General features: G+C 42.6%; 1 protein-coding gene across 10 annotated transcripts in view; it reads right to left on the bottom strand.

The window, feature by feature from the left end:
• Window positions 1–4802: 4802 nt before the first annotated feature.
• cacna1ab (calcium channel, voltage-dependent, P/Q type, alpha 1A subunit, b) overlaps window positions 4803–17277 on the bottom strand; it is a 617073-nt gene continuing 604598 nt past the window's right edge. For all 10 annotated transcript variants that reach the window (XM_038784774.1, XM_038784777.1, XM_038784770.1 and 7 more), the window contains one exon: window positions 4803–5490. In XM_038784774.1, the coding sequence (XP_038640702.1) occupies window positions 4882–5490 (609 nt within the window). In that variant the 3' untranslated portion in view covers window positions 4803–4881. The remainder of the gene's footprint in view (window positions 5491–17277) is intronic.

Genomic DNA, 17277 nt, shown 5'->3' with positions numbered 1-17277 from the left:
AATATAAAATAACTCCCAAACAAGAAAAAAAAATCAGAAAACTTTTAAGGTGGCTATTATTCTTTCTCCCGTGGGGGCAGAATGGTGGCACAGTCATTAGCACTGCTGCCTCACAGCTCTAGGGAACCGGGTTCAATTCCGACCTCGGGTGTCGGTGTGGAGTTTGCACTTTCTCCCCGTGTCTGCGTGGGTTTTCTCCGGGTGCTCTGGTTTCCTCCCACAGTTCAAAGATGTGCAGGCTAGGTGGATTGGCCATGCTAAATTGCCCCTTAGTGTCCAAAAAAGGTTAAGTTGGGTTACGGGGATGGGGTGGAGGTTTGGACTTAAGTTGGGTGCTCTTTCCAAGGGCCGGTGCAGACCCGATGGGCCAAATGGCCTCCTTCTGCACTGTAAATTCTATGACTACTCTATGACTCTCAGCCTTTATCTAATAATGTTTGGCTCCTGAAAATGGGATCAGGACTGAATCATACTGTCAATGAAAATTATCAATGTGATGTCTTTAATATGCAGAAGATAGTTTTATAAATGTTTCTTGATTATATGAGCCAAATAGAGAAATTAAGTACGTTAAAGCATCTTCTGTCTGGTAAAATACATTCCTCTCACAGGCAAAATTCATTATAATAAATGATATTACATATAGCGAAATAACCCATACGCCAGGTAGGAATTTGTTGCAAGTCTAATTGCATCCATACAGTAACATTCAGAAAATATTGGCTAAATTAACACAATAAGTAAAGACGGTGGACAGTGATGGTCAATCTCTGACAAACTAAACCACTGTCTAAAAATATATTTAACACTGGGAAAATACGCACATTTCCATTGTTCCTGAAACCGCTAACATTAAAAGTTTTTTGTGTAAAGCCTCTTTTTGTTGCTATTGCGCTATTATCCAGATGGATGGTTTAAATATTTGGTTTGCATTATTGGAGTAAGTTTCAAGGGAGCAGTTATAACAGTTCCGTGGTTGAACCAATTTCCTGTTCGCGATATGGGGCTAAAGCACAGAAGAGGTTTAACAGCATCTCATTCAAGAAATTTTTTCAAATGATGGAAAAATAAACATATTTTCCCTGCCCATTTCCCAGAACTGAAAAGAAAGGGAATTAAAGTACCAACAAGAGAGATGGACCGCCTGAGATTAAAACAATGAGTGGGTTTCAGGTCAAGGCTGGGTTAGAACATCCATTTTATAAGATTCCTGGGGAATAATGGCTATCAGAATGATTATTTCACAATTAATTTTCAGTATTTTAACAACTTTACTCAGAAATATTTCTGTTCTTTTATTTGCATTGCAATTCCAAACGTAATTTGCAAATTGGGTAGACTTTCGCATCATTCACATGATTGAGAATTTTGTGATGGCTTTTCTGTAGCAAAAGAATTGAGATAAAAGTATAAAAATAAGATTTCTTGACTTCTAATTGTAGGTGCCGCCACTAAACCTACTGCTGGCCAAAGATGCATTTTCCTTTTGCTTTTTTCACATTGTAATCAGCACATTCCCATTGGCTCCCACAGCACTGGAGTATTTTAAGGAAAATGTTCTTAGCTGTGAGTCCTGCTGATGGGATTAGAAGGTTTCCTCTCATATGTATCCCTGTTGGGCAGTCTTTGGCAGGAGAGGTTGGGGGCTGAAAGGTACTGGTATGGTTGGAGCTTCTGTTGAACATACCTTCCACAAAGAAATTGCTCCCCCGGGGAAGAGGGTATGATCCTTGTACAGGATAACCAACTGCCCTGACCTCCTTATGTTTAGCCCCACACAAGAACATAAACAGCCAATTTTATACTCGAGACTATAGCAGAATGTAAACAACAGAAATTACACAAGACAGGAGATCGACACAGGGTCCAGCATCCAAGCAGATCAGAATGACAATGAGCAAATCTGTTATAACTGAATGGAGAATAGAACGCAGTCAAAACTTTACGAGATCACCTCCATTAAGATTCAAAACTTGTGTATTTTGTAATTCTCTTTTTCCCGTTCTACCCGTTTTCATATCTCAGGTAACAGTAACATTACTGTTTGCCCCTGTAGTGTCTTATAAGATGTTTTATATTAATAAATATTCTTCATACATAAATATATGTATCTATATATTTATATATTTCCCAGAAATTTATAATCTCTATTTTTGGAACTGTATTGATTATAAACTCAAATTATTATCTAATTATTACTCTAAGAGAACCATTAAAGTATTTACAAAAACAAGGATGCATAGCCTCAGCAAACACTGACACAAAAATGTTGCGTTCATTATTAAAAGTCATGTTGCTGTTTACAGGGTCCTGCGTTCCATACATTTTCCCAGTATTTTCCTGCGGTTTCAGACATTCTAAGAATAGTGCTGATATTTTACAAGGTACTGGACAGCTCAGGAGGAGTGGTACCCCCTTACTGTATGTGGATCTATGGACAACGCACCCACACGCAGCACACAGAAATCAAAGTGGACTCAAGGACCTCTGCTTTCATCCCCCTTTGACAGACACATTTGGCGAGTGCACATCCCTGCTGTGCCAACAGGTAACACGTATTGGATAGTTTAAGGCTTTTACTCTATGCAAATGCTCATCTGAGGGCAGTATTGCACTGGGAATGTGGGCTAGGAGAGCTGTGTGAGCGCTGCACCATCTTCTGTTAGATTCTGGAGCTACACTTCCAGTATATTACCGTCTCCCCAATTTTGGAAACATGCATCAGAATCCATGTTGTAAAAAAAGCTTGTGGAACAGTTGAAATTTATTGACTGATAGCTAGCCCAGCAAGGAATTTGCACTGGTGCAGCTAATTAGTTGTGCAAAGCCTATATGTTCCTAGTTTGTCTCATACCTCCTTCCCTTCTGCTTGCCTTGGAAAGTAAGCAGGGGCAAATACTTCGGAAAGGTTAGCGCCTGAGCACGATGATTGATACCATTTCAATACTATCAGCAACTCAGCACACTTGCAAAATGGGGGCACGCTTACAGACTCAGAAAGGGGACAAAGGGCAAGGCTCTGAAGGTGCTCTTTCTGTCTTGTGATGTGATTATAGAGAATATCTCTCACAACGTTCACTGACAGCTTCGCCTCCAGGGGGCGAAGGGAGCATGCCATGGCTCTTGAGAAATGTATCATCTAAAAAGAAAATGCTGTTGGTACTTCTAAGTTTCAAGCATACTTTCCCCACCCCTTTCTCCTTCCCATAACCCTTACGGTGTTGAAACACCATTTGCTGATCCAACTTAAATTTCTCAAGGCCTTCAAAAGATGTGGAAACGTCTCATCTCCGTTAATCTTTGTTTTGCTCCCGGAATTTGTAACTCCGGTGTCACCCCTAACTTTCCTCAATTCATCTCGCTTTGTCCCTTACTCTACCAATGTATGCAGGATCTGGGAAAAATAATTTCTGCTCATTTCTAAGGGATCTCAATCGATCTGTGGTGAGGATCAATGGTAACTTCAGGAACAAAAGAAATATACACCAGGCTGTCCCTCAGTTAATTTGATTTAGTTTAATTGATTCAACCCCAAAGGATTTTCCCTGGGCAGGTGCACAGTGAAGTTAAGAGAATGATGGAAACTCAAAGGATTGACCAATCTGGCTGGTTGATGGCCAGTGTTTGACAGCATTCAGGAAAAACAGTCTGTTTGGTTAAAAATAAAGAGTGGTCTTTTGCCCCTCCCTTTTTAAAAACAAAGAAACATTAGCAATTATTAAGCTTTTAATGATTCTGTAGCAAGCTAAAAACTTGCATTCCCACCCCTTCCAACTCCCCTCCACTGTCTGTTACAGGGTTTGACAATGACTACAGTTCCTGGACAATTCACCCAGGAAAGCATGCAGAATCCACCAAATCCTGAATTAAAAAGGAGAGATGCAGGGAAAGAATGCAAGTTTGAAAAACCTACAAACAATCCTAATGGACTGAATCACAAAGACACAGGAGATAAGAGTTTCACACAAAAAAAGACATGCATTCTGTTTTGCGCAGTGAGCTGGTATCTTTTGCTCGCTCTGGTATTAATTTTGAATGCCTTGCACCGAGTGATTGACCATCCTCTGCTCCTCTCATTGGCCCAGAACCCCTGATGAGGAGCAAGTGCACCCAAATTTGTTCAATTTCACAGGTTTGAAAAAAGCAGAATTACAAATGAAATGGAAATGATCTCACAGGAATTAAAAAGTTAATTATTGATCTGGCAACTCTCCCTCCCCACCCCCAACTCCTCCCTCCCACTCCCTCCCTCCCCAGTACATATGCAAAATCAAAGTGTTCTTGAACAGGACATGCTCTTTCCATAGTGTGAGAGCATCAGGAGAATTCCATGCTGTGATAGGCTGTTCTGTTGAGGCAAGAACAACAGAACTTCCACATGGGTGGATTTCTTATTTTTTTCTTGTTTTGTCATCGCTTAGAGCCCACTCCTCAAGGGATGTCAGTAGCATCGCAGGCATTAAGATGAATTGATGTGACTGAACATGTTGTGCACTGCATAACCTTCATTCTCCCATACAATATATGTTAACAGGTAACGGATGATAAAACTCATCAATGAAACCCAATAGTTTCCAAAGTCCTTTTAGGATTTTCTTTACTTCTCTTTTGCTCTCCTTATTTGTGTTGGAGACAGCTAAACCTGTTATAAGGACCCATTTGAGACCTATTTTATTTGCTCCGCCCCCATTTTGATTTATTTTTACACATGCTCCAAACTCCCACCCCAATAAAGATTAGTTTAACATTTTTTTCAGTTTTTTTTCCTTTCTCCTATTTTTTTTGTGGTTTTTTTTTCAAACTTTTTTTTTTAGAAGGCTAGAGCTCCTCGGGTCCCAAGAGGCCCCTGACGTGCTTGGCAATGTAAGATAAATGTTGGGGCTAGCACCAATCATCCTCATCAGTTTCACTGTAGGGTTCGTGCATTCCTTTCCTTGTGCCAGGTCCTTTCGTTTTCGTCACACCGAGATTGTGGTAATACCCATTGGGTACCCGTCGCCCGTGCCGTGAGGGGGACACGGACGATGACGTCACCCGAGAAGTCCTGGGCGACCTTCCAGAGCTCGTCGCTATGGCAGCCTCAAAAGTCAGAGTATCCTCACTTGGCACATCATAGTCAGGGCTGCAGTAATAGTCGTCGTTGTGAGACCCCAGGTAAGGCTCGGATACGTGGGAGCTGGGAGTGGACCAGCGGCTGCTGCTTTGGCGATTCAGTCGAGGGGACTCATTGCGGGGTATGGTGCTTCTCTCCATGGTGCTGCTCTGCCGCTCCCCCCTCTGATGCTCCGGGGGCGGTGGCGAGTATCTGCGTGGCACGGGGGTTGGTATCCTGCCCTGCTGTGACGTATTCATGGCCTTGCGGACCACTGGGGAGTAGGTGACATGCGGCCTAGGTGTGGAGGGAGTCTGGGGGAGTTGCCTGCGTCCACGCCTCGGTGTGCTGGTGCCAGAAGTGGAAGGTACTGGACTCCCACTCACAGAACTACTGCCCTACATGAAAATTGAAACAAAGCAAATCAAAAAATAAAAAACCAGGAGAAAAAACACAGACAGAAAAACATCGAAGAAAGCAAAGAGATAACAAAAGGAAAAAAGGGGAAGCAACAATCACAGAACAAAAAGTCAAAAAAAGTAAAAAGAGAAAGTGACGTCTGTAAGTCAAGGGGTTAAAGAGTGCAGACATGACTTTTAGTTTACATGGGTTTAAAACCGTAAAGTTAGGCCATACACATTAAAGAGCTTGGAGTCTATCGAATGATTGAAATCCAAAACCTAAGCAGTAAATGCTGGAACTACAGATGTGTAGGGGAATGAGAAAGATGGGTTAATGTTTATGGCGGTTCTGACCCAGGCTCATGTTGGAAAGATCTGATGTTGTCCCACCTCATCTCTGGACCTGCGAGCATGGGTCAGTCCTTAACAAGAGGTAAACCATGAGGAATTCTGCCCCCTTGAAAAGTTAACATATCATCCTCATTGAGATGTTGATCAACCTAGAGTGCATTTCTGGAAGGTTTATTCTCATTTCAATCCCAGCTGTATCTGATACCCTATGGGAAATTTCCCTGGGTATGTCCAGGTGTAGAGAATATCAGAATGTAGAAGAGGCGGGAGGGAGTGGAACTCACGGGATTGTTCCACATAGGGACGACACAGACTTGATGAGCCGTATGGCCTCCTTCTGTGATATATATAAAATACATATAAGCCACACAAAAATCTCCTTTCATTTATAGTAGTGGAGGACAGCCGTCAGCAGATACACACTCCAACCTGTATGAATTTACCATATTGCAACCTGCTTTCCAGTGCATCTGTGCACAGATCCAACAAGAAAACTCCCTGTGAAATCCATTTCAAACTGATAAACGCCAAGTGCTTCCTCTCTCTCCTGTCTAACATTCACTTGTTATAATCCTGAGCTAGGCAAACCTTTATTGAACCCGATAAAAACATAAGTCCTTTTAGTGACAGGCCCAACAATCCCCCTCTTCCGTTTATCAACCCTAATCTATCCACTTTCTCACCAAATCCTTTTCTCTCTTTAGAAACACATTGAATAATCTTACACCCAATTACAGTGTCCACTTCAACATCCTTTTCATGGGAATTAACTCCAGAGCTTTGGGTGAACATGTCCTGACTTTTTGTCATCACCCTAACGTCCTGTGTGTTCCTTCAGCTTGAATGGTCCAAAACCTTTGCACTCTCCCAATTCATCCATCACTTTTATCGGTAGCCATAACTTCAGCTGCCTCAGTCTTAATCTTGGGAATACCCATCCGCAACCTCTCTCTGCTCCTTAGAGACAATCCTTCTAATCTACTTCTTTGACCAAGTTGTTAGTCATCTGTCCTAACATCTTCCTATGTGGCTTTGTGTCATATTGTGTTTGATAATTCTCTCGTAGAACTCCTTGCGATAATTTACTACGTTAAAGGCGCTATGTAAATGGAAGTTGTTGTTCTTGATGTTGTGCAGCCTGATATCTAAAAACAAGAAGGGGAAACAAATCTGGGATGAGGACGTTGCAGGCAATTAAAAACTCTGGTTTGTTCCAGTAGTTGAATGGGTAAATGTACTGCCCAGTGTACGAGTGAATTGAATGAAATGAAATGAAATGAAAATCGCTTATTGTCACGAGCAGGCTTCAAATGAAGTTACTGTGAAAAGCCCCTAGTCGCCACATTCCGGCGCCTGTTCAGGAAGGCTGGTACGGGAATTGAACCGTGCTGTTGGTCTGCTTTCAAAGACAGCGATTTAGCCCTGTGCTAAACCAGCCCCTGTATAGACCAGGTCTCAGTTTAGATTCCTACCTATATTCAGTCAGCTGGTCTTAGGTTCAGTGGTTGTGATGGAAGGAAAATCAGGCTGGATTCTTGTTCTGATCATAGTGTGTTGAAATGTGCTGACCTGCCCATCAAAGCAAATTCCCTAACCCTCCCATTAAACCTCACCCCTCTTGTATCCCAACTCTGCCAACCCCATCCTACTAGTTATCTTAATACTCCCAATGATGCTTATCTCTTCAAATCCCAATTCTCCCATTGCAATCTATCCCTGAAATACTCTAACTCTATCATCACAGCTAATTCCTCTGACACTTTTGAGTATCCAATTATTTTTTTTCCAATTAAGGGCCAATTTAGCATGGCCCATCCACCTACCCTGCACATCTTTGGGTTGTGGGGATGAGACCCACGCAGACACGGGGAGAATGTGCAAACTCCACACGGACAGTGACCCAGAGCCGGGATTGAACCCGGGTCCTCAGTGATTCCTCTGACACTTGATGAAAAAGAATCCCTCAATCAGCATTTCTTCAATTGTACCTAATCTCTTTTTTTTCTGGGGTGTGTGGGAATATTGCCAACATCAGCATTTACTGCCCATTCCTAATTGTCCCTTGAGAAGGTGGTGGCGAACCACTGCAGTACATGTGGTGCAGGTACATCCACAATGCTGTTAGGAATGGAGTTCCAGGATTGAGATCCTGTACCAGTGAAGAAACTGTGATTTAGTTTTAAGTCAGGATGGTATGTGGTTATGGAGGCAAGCGTCGAAAAGGTGGCATTTCCATGCACCTGCTTTCCTTGTCCTTCTCATGGTAGAGGTCAGTTTGGAAGGTGTTAAAACAACCTTGGAGAGTTGCTGCAGTGCATTTTGTAGATAGGACACGATGCTGCCGCTGTGCGTGGGTAAAGGGGGTGGGAAGAAGATTCCATCATAATCCTGTGGATGATACTTGTACCTTGTGGATGATAGACATCTTTGGGGAGTCGAGTTCCCAGCCTCTGACCTGTTCTAGTATTTATATGGCTAGTCAATGCTGACTCTCCAGGATGTTGGTAGTGTGGGAATTCAGTGATGGTAATGCCATTGAATGTCAAGGGGAGATGGTTGGACATTGTCATTGCCTGACGCGTGTGACTTAAAATTACTTGCCACTTGTCAGCCCAAGCTTGAAGATTGTGCAGATCTTACTGCGTACCAGCAAAGATTGCTTTGGTCCCTGAGGAGCTGTGAATGGTACTGCATTTTGTGTGATCATCAGAAAACATCCACACTTTTCACCTTTTGATGGAAGGAAGATCACTGATGAGGCAACTGAAGATGGATATGTCGAAGACGTGAGGAAGTCATGCAGTGATGTCCTGGAGCTGGCCAACCATCTAACTGCAAACATTCCTCCTTGATTCCCACTGACTCCAGTTTAGCTAGGGCTCCTTGATGCCATACTCAGTCAAATGCTGCCTTGATGAGAAGTGCAGCCTCACTCACCTCCCCTCAAGTTCAACTCTTTTGTGCATGTTTGAACCAAGGCTGAAATAAAGAAGGGAGCTGAGTGGCTTTGGTGGAACCCAAACTGAACGCCATTGAGCAGGTTATTGTTGTATAGGCTCCACATTTTAGCCTGATGCCAGTGTTGTAGCAGTGATGGAACAGCCTGGCTAGGGGCACAGTAAGTTCTGGAGCACCATTGCTGGAATATTATCAGGGTCCATAGCCTTTGCAGTATCCAGTACCTTCAGCCATTTCCTGATATCACATGGAGTGAATCGTATTGGCTGAAGACTGACATCTGTGATGCTGGGGACCTCCGGAGGAGACCGAAATGGATCATCCACTCGGTACCTCTGGATGAAGATTGTTGCGAATGCCTCAGCCTTGTCTGTTGCAGCCGAGCTATCTCATTGAAGCTTATCTCTTGGCTCATTGCAGCTCTTCCCTCGAATACCCTAATTATCCTATTTCAACACATCTTTTAGTATCGTAACTTTACAATCAAAATATCTCTCGAACCCTAACATTCTCTTCTTAGCCCTTTTCTCTAATATTCTAACTAACATTGACGTCATTCTTTGTAATACCCTAACCCTCCTATTGGAGCTCAACCCTCTCCACCCATTATAATATCTGATAACACTTTGAATATTTCCAATGTGTTTGGCTTCACTATCCTACCTGGTAGGTTATTCGAAACATTTATCACACTTACAATAAAGAATATCTGTTTACAACTTATTTTCAGCAACTGGGCCTCCCATCTCAATGTGAAGTGATAGTCTGAGTTTATTCTATCAACAATATTTAACACTTTTAGACTGCGGAGTTTGTCTTTATTCTGGTCTCCCCTCATGTGGAAACTCCAAGGTTTCTTCAACAGCCCTTCCCAATCCCCTGACCTCCACCACCTAGGACAGATGATGCACGTAAACACCACTACCTGCAAGGTCCCTTCTAGATCACAAACCATCCTGATGTGAAACTATATCATTGTTCTTTCATTGCCACTGGGTCAAAATTCTAGAACTTCCTCCCTAACAGCATGGTGGGTGTACCTAGAAGATATGGACTGCAGCAGTACAAGAAGATGCCTCACCTTCACCTTCTCAAGGGTAATTAGGGATGGTGGTCTAGCCAACAACACCAACATTCCAATAATGAATATATATTTTTAAAATCATCGTCTTACACTTGGTGCCAGTCGTCCCCAGTCTCCTTCAGCATGAGCTGATACTTTGCCACAAGTCTCCTTAACATTTTGAATATCTCTGCCACACTATTTCAAAATCCTGTCGGATATTGGGGATATTACAGAAACGGACCATTGAGTGTTAATCTTCTTGCTGCAAAATGGTTACCGATGAAAAATACTCAGTTCACACTTTACTTCCAACTGCACTTTTATAGAACATAGAACATACAGTGCAAAAGTAGGCCATTCGACCCATCGAGTCTGCACTGACCCACTTAGGCCCTCACTTCCACCCTATCCCTGTAACCCAATGACCCCTCCTAACCTTTTGTTCAGTAAGGGCAATTTATCATGACCCAATCCACCTAACCTGCACGCCTTTGGACTGTGGGAGGAAACCGGAGCACCCGGAGGAAACCCACGCAGACACGAGGAGAACGTGCAGACTCCGCACAGACAGTGACCCAGTGGGGAATCGAACCTGGGACCCTGGAGCTATGAAGCCACAGTGCTATCCACTTGTGCTACCGTGCTGCCTTATCTTTCACAATTATGCGCCATTCTCAGAATCTTTTGCTGTCCTTCCCTCTCGGGCCCTTATTTGCAACTCTGAAGATGCTTTTTTGTGTCAGTTTCTTTGCAATGGCCTCCCTGCCACCTACAATGGGACCAGCTCGCTCAATGTACACCAAGGAATGAAGCTTAGAACTTCCTCATCGATCAGTACCTAAGACCAAAAAAACCCCAAAGTTCAGATGTTTTATCATATTAACCCTCAGGTAGGGCTTCTATGGACCCCTGTCTATTTATTATTTTAAAAACTCAACAATGCAGGATCATGGAGAAGATTATTTGTTTTGGTCTATGCTTTGCATTCCCCCGATGTGCTGAGGACAAGCTTCACGTCTGATACTCTGGTGCTCAGAATCCCACATTGCATCAAAGAATTAAAAAGTGTGAAATTATTCCTCAATTACTGAGAGGCAATAGCTAATCATAGAATTCCTACAGTGCAGAAGGAGGCCTTTCGGCCCATCGAGTCTCCACCAGCCTTCCGAACGAGCACCCCACCAAGGCCCACTTCCCCACCCTATCCCTGCAACCCCACCTAACCTTTTGAACACTATGGGCAATTTATCATGACCAATCCACCTAACTGCACATCTTTAGACTAGTGCTACATCACAAAAACACACTTGCTCTGAATAAAATGAAAAGATATTGTGGATCCACCTTTTCGGTTAATGAATTATATTTTGAGCAAATAGATGACCTACAGACTGGTCGTCTCTATGTGGCACTCTTGTGGCACTATTAGTTTGTCAATTAAATCCCACATACAAAGGACAGAATTAACGAATAAGGTACAGCAAACAAATATAGGATTTAGGATAAGCCAATATTAGGCAGGTATATGAAGATATGTTGATAATAGGTTACAGGCTTAGTCTGAGGAACTGATAGCAGAACCTCCTGCAGGATATAGATTTACATCTGGGCAGAATATGGGAATTGTCACAATCCTCACATTACTATATTGGATTGCACTGGCGCCATTTACATCCTGATGCTGATGTGATTGCCTTAACCATTAAGATGCTGTGTACTTTTTTAGTCTTTCCTCTCTCTCTCTCCTTTCCTGATAGTACTGACTGCTACTGGGGTACAGCTCACCAGGGGCTCTCGACCCATCAAATGCTCATTCTTCATGTAAGAAAGTATACAGCGAGTCTCGGCTTTTTGATGCCACGGGGAATTTTGGCCGAAGCGAATCCGGTCCCAATGGGAGGTTTTGGAATAGTGATTTCCAGTGGGCACATTAGTTAATTCCTGCTCTCCATGACATTGGAATATTGTGATAGATCGTAACTCCCTGCTGCCACCTAAGCTTGGGTCAGTTGTTTTGCACAGATTATGGATTCAACCTGAATCAGCTGTTTTAATTTGTCTTTCTCTGGACCCCTTGTATAGCTTCAGATGCAGCACCAATCAAGAGATGCAGTAATACAGCTTGAAAATCGTTCGCTGGCTGTCACAGTTTAGGGAAGCCGTAGATTTGTGGCTTCATTTCTCCACATAGAGTGACCGTTATTTATGCTGTTAGTGATGGGAAGGTCAAGGCAGTCTGATTTTGCAAATGGAAGTGAAGTGTGGTGATAACAGACAATACAGGAAAAGTAGGTTCGACTTCAAATTAAACTGTAAGAACAGGAGGTGGACAAAGTTTCAAAAAGAGAAATGGAACTTGTTATCTCGAAGTTCTTTACATTAAAAACTGGAATGGAATTCTGGACAAAGATAAATAAATCTTGGCAGTGTCTATGAGTATATAAATGGCTTGATGAGGAACAGTAGGATTGTTCTGAACTATGTGCTAACTTGGTCCAAATGGCCTCCAGCGCCTGCACCTGTGTTGCCGCCCCTTGCTGGGTCGGCCCAAAAGTACCATCAACAGAAGAGCCTCAGATTAGGTCCTAAGCAAAGTTTTGAGCAGCAGGGAAAAAAATTTAAAATGAGGGTTGAGGGATGGGCGCAACAACGAATTTACATTGCCCAACAAATCTTCTATCTCAGGTGATTTTAGAATAAGGCACAAAGCGAATATCAAGCTCTATCCAAGAGAGATCTCACAGGAAACAGCTCTTGTGCACCTTCTAGTGGTTAGTTACAGAGATATGTTGGCTCAGGTATTCATGCCCTTGGCTGCTTGGAATTGAATGCCAGTGGAAGATTTAAAGTGAGGAAGAAAATAAAGTGAGGAAGAAAATAAAATAAAACTAATATAACACTGCAATCCCAACTGCCCTGTGCTCTTGACAGCTGCTGTCAAACCTACTGATTGCCTCCAGCATGTTGAGATTTTCACATCTCTGGGCTGTAAATTCTGTTTGGATTTTGGTTAAACTTGGTGTAACGACTATGCCACGTCACGGTTAAGAAGCGATGAGTGAGCCATACACTGCTACCGCGACAAAGAAATAAAACCCTTTCCTCGTTTTCCAAATGAGCTAACTTCAGCCAGGACGTTGGAAAGAGCACGTGGCAATTTGCCTCAGTCTCTCTTGAGCTAAGAAAGGAATAAATTAGGCAGTTCGGATCACAGTCCAGTGAATTATGCTGGAAAGTATATTGTGTGAACAACTGTGAGGAGAAGATGAAACTCATAGTTGAATAGCCGTCACATTTTCAGTCTGTGTTCAGAAATACTAAAATGATGAGGTTCTAGAGAATCTAGAACCTTAGGAGCAAAAATCAGCATCGATATGAGAGATCGAAGAGGAAATTATTTTTTTCTGACAAGTGCCCTGGTCTGTATAGGGCATGTGGCAACTTTACTCAACCTGGTGACTTGCTGCTAGACGTCAGTCAGTGGCACTATGTCAGCAGCTGGGAGTTACAATGCGAATGGTGCATGGATGACTTTCCCAATGAGCATATGGTCACCCAGCCACAATCCTACCCCCCTGCCTACACCATGTGTCTGTTTGGTAGCTCTCACTGAGGCACCAATTCACTGGGTGAAGGGGAAATTGATGAATGCGCCACTCCATGGTGTCATGCATTGATAGCCAAATGAAATACAACACCTACCTACACCGTTACACACATTTTAACACTGTAACTGTGCAACTCCACTTTTTAAAAAAGGATGGAGAGAAAACGGGAACTTATAGATGGGTTAGCCTGACACTGGTGGTGGGGAAATGCTGCAGTCAATTATTAAGGATGAAATAATTGAGCATTTGGAAAGTGGGGACAGGATTGGTCCAAATCAGCATGGATTCACTAAAGGGAAATCATGGTTGACAAATCTTCTGGAATTTTTTGAGGATGTGACCAATAGAGTAGACATGGGTGAACCAGTGGATGTTGTGTATCTGGACTTTCAAAAGGCTTTTGACAAGGTCCCACACAAGAGATTAGTGAGCAAAATTAAACCTCATGGTATTCAGGGTAATGCATTGACGTGGATAGAGAACTGGTTGGCAGACAGGAAGCAGAGATTGGGAATAAATGGGTCCTTTTCAGAGTGGCAGGCAGTGACTAGTGGTCTACCGCAGAGTTCAGTGCTGGGACTCCAGCTGTCCACAATATACATAATGATTTGGACGAAGGAATTGTATGCAATATCTCCAAATTTGCAGATGACACTAAGCTGGGTGGCAGTGTGCGCTGTGAGGAGGATGCAAAGAGGCTGCAGGGTGACTTGGACAGGCTGGCTGAGTGGGCGAATATTTGGCAAATGCAATACAATGTGGGTAATTGTGAGGTTACCTACTTTGGTGGCAAAAACAGGAAGGCAGATTATTATCTGAATGGTGGCAGTTTAGGAAAAGGGGAAATGTAACGAGACCTGGGTGTCACGGTGGAACAGTCGCTGAAGGTTGGCAGCAGATACAGCAGGCGGTGAGGGAAGCTAATGACATGCTGGCCTTCACAGCGAGAGGATTGAGTATAGGAGTAGGAATGAATTGCTGCAGTTAAGCAGGGCCTTAGTGAGGCCATACCTTGAGTATTGTGTGCAGTTTTGGTCTCCTAGTTTGAGGAAGGACATTCCTGCTATTGAAGGTGTCCAGCGAAGGTTCACCAGACTAATCCCCGGGATGGCAGGACTGTCATACGAAGAAAGACTGGATCGACTAGGCTGGTACTTGCTGGAGTTTAGAAGAATGAGAGGAGATCTCATAGAAACATAAAACCTTGATGGGACTGGACAGGCTAGATGTGGGAAGAATGTTCCCGATGTTGGGGGCGTCCAGAACTAGGGGTCACAGCCTAAGAATAAGGGGTCAGCCATTCAGGACTGAGATGAGGAAGAACTTCTTCTCTCAGAGAGTTGTGAACTTGTGGAATTCTCCACCACAGAAAGCTGTGGGGGCCGGTTCGTTGCATATATTCAACAGAGAGCTGGACGTGGCCCTTGCGGCTAAAGGGATCAAGGGGTATGGAGAGAAGGCGGGAGTAGGATACTGAATTTGCATGATCAGGCATGATCATATTGAATGGTAGTGCAGGCTCGAAGGGCCGAATGGCCTACTCCTGCACCTAATTTTTTATGTTTCTAAGTTATTTTTCATACAGATCATTGATCAGTTCAGGCAATTGACTAAAATCTTTCAAGTGTACAAATTAGTTGAAATTTATTATTGTACAATCATTTAATACACTTGTACCCAATTCTCTGCATTCTTTCCATGGTGGTGTTAGCCTGTTTAACATTTTCACCAAATGCTACGGAGAATGGCTGGATATAAGCATGTTTAGCATCCGGAACACTGCTGCCAGTAATTTCTATCATTTGCTGATATTAATTATGGCATAGGGTACCTTGATAGATGTATAAAACTGTAACAGTAACCTCTTAGATGCTGATAACTTTGGGAAATTCCTATCTCATGGCCTGGCTGGATCTGTTTATCTTTTGTTTATATTGTGAGAAGAGAACCATAATTCATAAAGTGCTTTGGCAACCAATGATTTACCCTGAAGTGCTGTTATGTAAGGCACAAAGAAACACTAACATTAAAGTTATAGAACGACTTGTACACGCAAAGTAGCTGTCAACTCCCTCATCTGAACTGAAATCCTTTTTATTTTATACCAGGGCTAAATAACCAATTAAAACACAATTTTATATTATAAATATTTAAACATGTGCATGTTCTTTTATCGTTTATTTTCCATTTTCCACCTAATCTCTTACATCTAATTTTCTGTCCTTTAAAAAATGAAGCTTCCTGAATAATTCACTCTCTTCTAACAATTAATTTTTTATCCCATCTTTCATGATTCAAGTGAGAGGATAAAAACAGGAATCTTAGAAGCAAATGTCAGCACTGCAAGGGGACAGGATGGGACAAACATTTATTTATGGAGGTGGGTGCGAAATACAAATACTGCTCTGATTGGCTTAAAAGCAATTCTAAAAGATTAATTGTCAGACAAACAATTGGCCGATGCCTGAAGATCGACATAGATTCCAATTTGATAATCTCTTACATTTTCTGGGTTGAATGAGGGAGAGGGCAGCAGATGAACATAATTGTGGAGTGGGGGCGGGTCTTTCAGAAGAACAGCTCTCAGATGGTTAAAAGCTTTAAGGCTTTGGATGAAAACATTTTGAGAGAAAAAACAAATAGCTATTGCAAAATGTTTATGTGATCGCCTCCTTATGGGGCACTTCTAACGAGTAAGGGAGGGGGGAAATATGTAACTAAACAGATCACATGCTTTGAAGTGTAAGTTTTTTTGCGAAATATCTGTTGTCAATACAATTAATCTGTATGGCCTAACAGCTTTTCAGAAACGCGGAAGGCAGGAGGAACAGCATTCATGATATAAAAGGTTGGATCTCAGTAAAGAAGGAAATGAATAACCATACACTCCAGTCATTTCTTTGCAACATTTGGAGCCCAATAACTTCAAAAAAGCCACCATGCAAAAGAATTGCCTGAATCATTGCTCCTGAACATCTCCAATTCCCATTCAGTTCAATAGACCAACTCCTAGTTAAAGTGACTAGCTTCTTCTCTTAGAGAGGATGGCTTACCAATACACGAGCCTCCTCTGGATCAGGCTCCTGGGATGTATGACCATCCAGCCTGCTCTACAATAGGTTATCGTAGGAGCTATATTTCAAGTCAGTGCAGGGCAGAAGGGAGGAGGGTAACTGAGGATGAAAGGTTTGGAAATACATGGTCAATGTCTGCTTGCTCCTCATGGAGATGGAAGGGAAGGTCACCTGCTCTGTGCAGGGTTACATTTTTCTTAGTACAAATGATGAGTCTCAATGGGTTATTTGGCCATGAGAACACCAGAACTCACCCTCACTAAACTCCCATCTAATGACGGTGCCGCAGTGATTAGATTCAAACAGATAGTGATCAGGAGTAGGAACCTGGGATGATTTTCTCTCTAGGTCAGTGGGATAGGTCTCAATATAAAGTCTCTACTGTCAAACTGGCTGAGTTGGCAAACTCATCACAAACTGATCCAGTATGAGACCAGCCTGAGGAATCCTGAAATAACATGCTCTGACACTAGATGGATGGACTATTATTGAAATATCTTACCCTTAAATCCTTTGGGAACTTTATCATCTTGCTGTCCCACTGTTTGGTGCCTGACTCCACTAGTTAGTAACAGGTGCTGCATGGATGTATGTTAACTGTTTATCACCTCACAATTATCAAACGGCAGTCACAAAGTTCACTTCTCTTTTACACTTGAAATTGGCTGAGAGAAGCAACTGCATAAATATTAGTCCCATTAACGGATAAATAAGATCTGGTCCATTC

The sequence above is a fragment of the Scyliorhinus canicula genome, chromosome 25, assembly GCF_902713615.1.
Source record: "Scyliorhinus canicula chromosome 25, sScyCan1.1, whole genome shotgun sequence".
In the NCBI taxonomy this organism is placed as follows: Eukaryota; Metazoa; Chordata; class Chondrichthyes; order Carcharhiniformes; family Scyliorhinidae; genus Scyliorhinus; species Scyliorhinus canicula.
The sequence above is the reverse complement of the archived record's forward strand: the minus strand, read 5'-3'. Positions and strand labels throughout refer to the sequence as shown.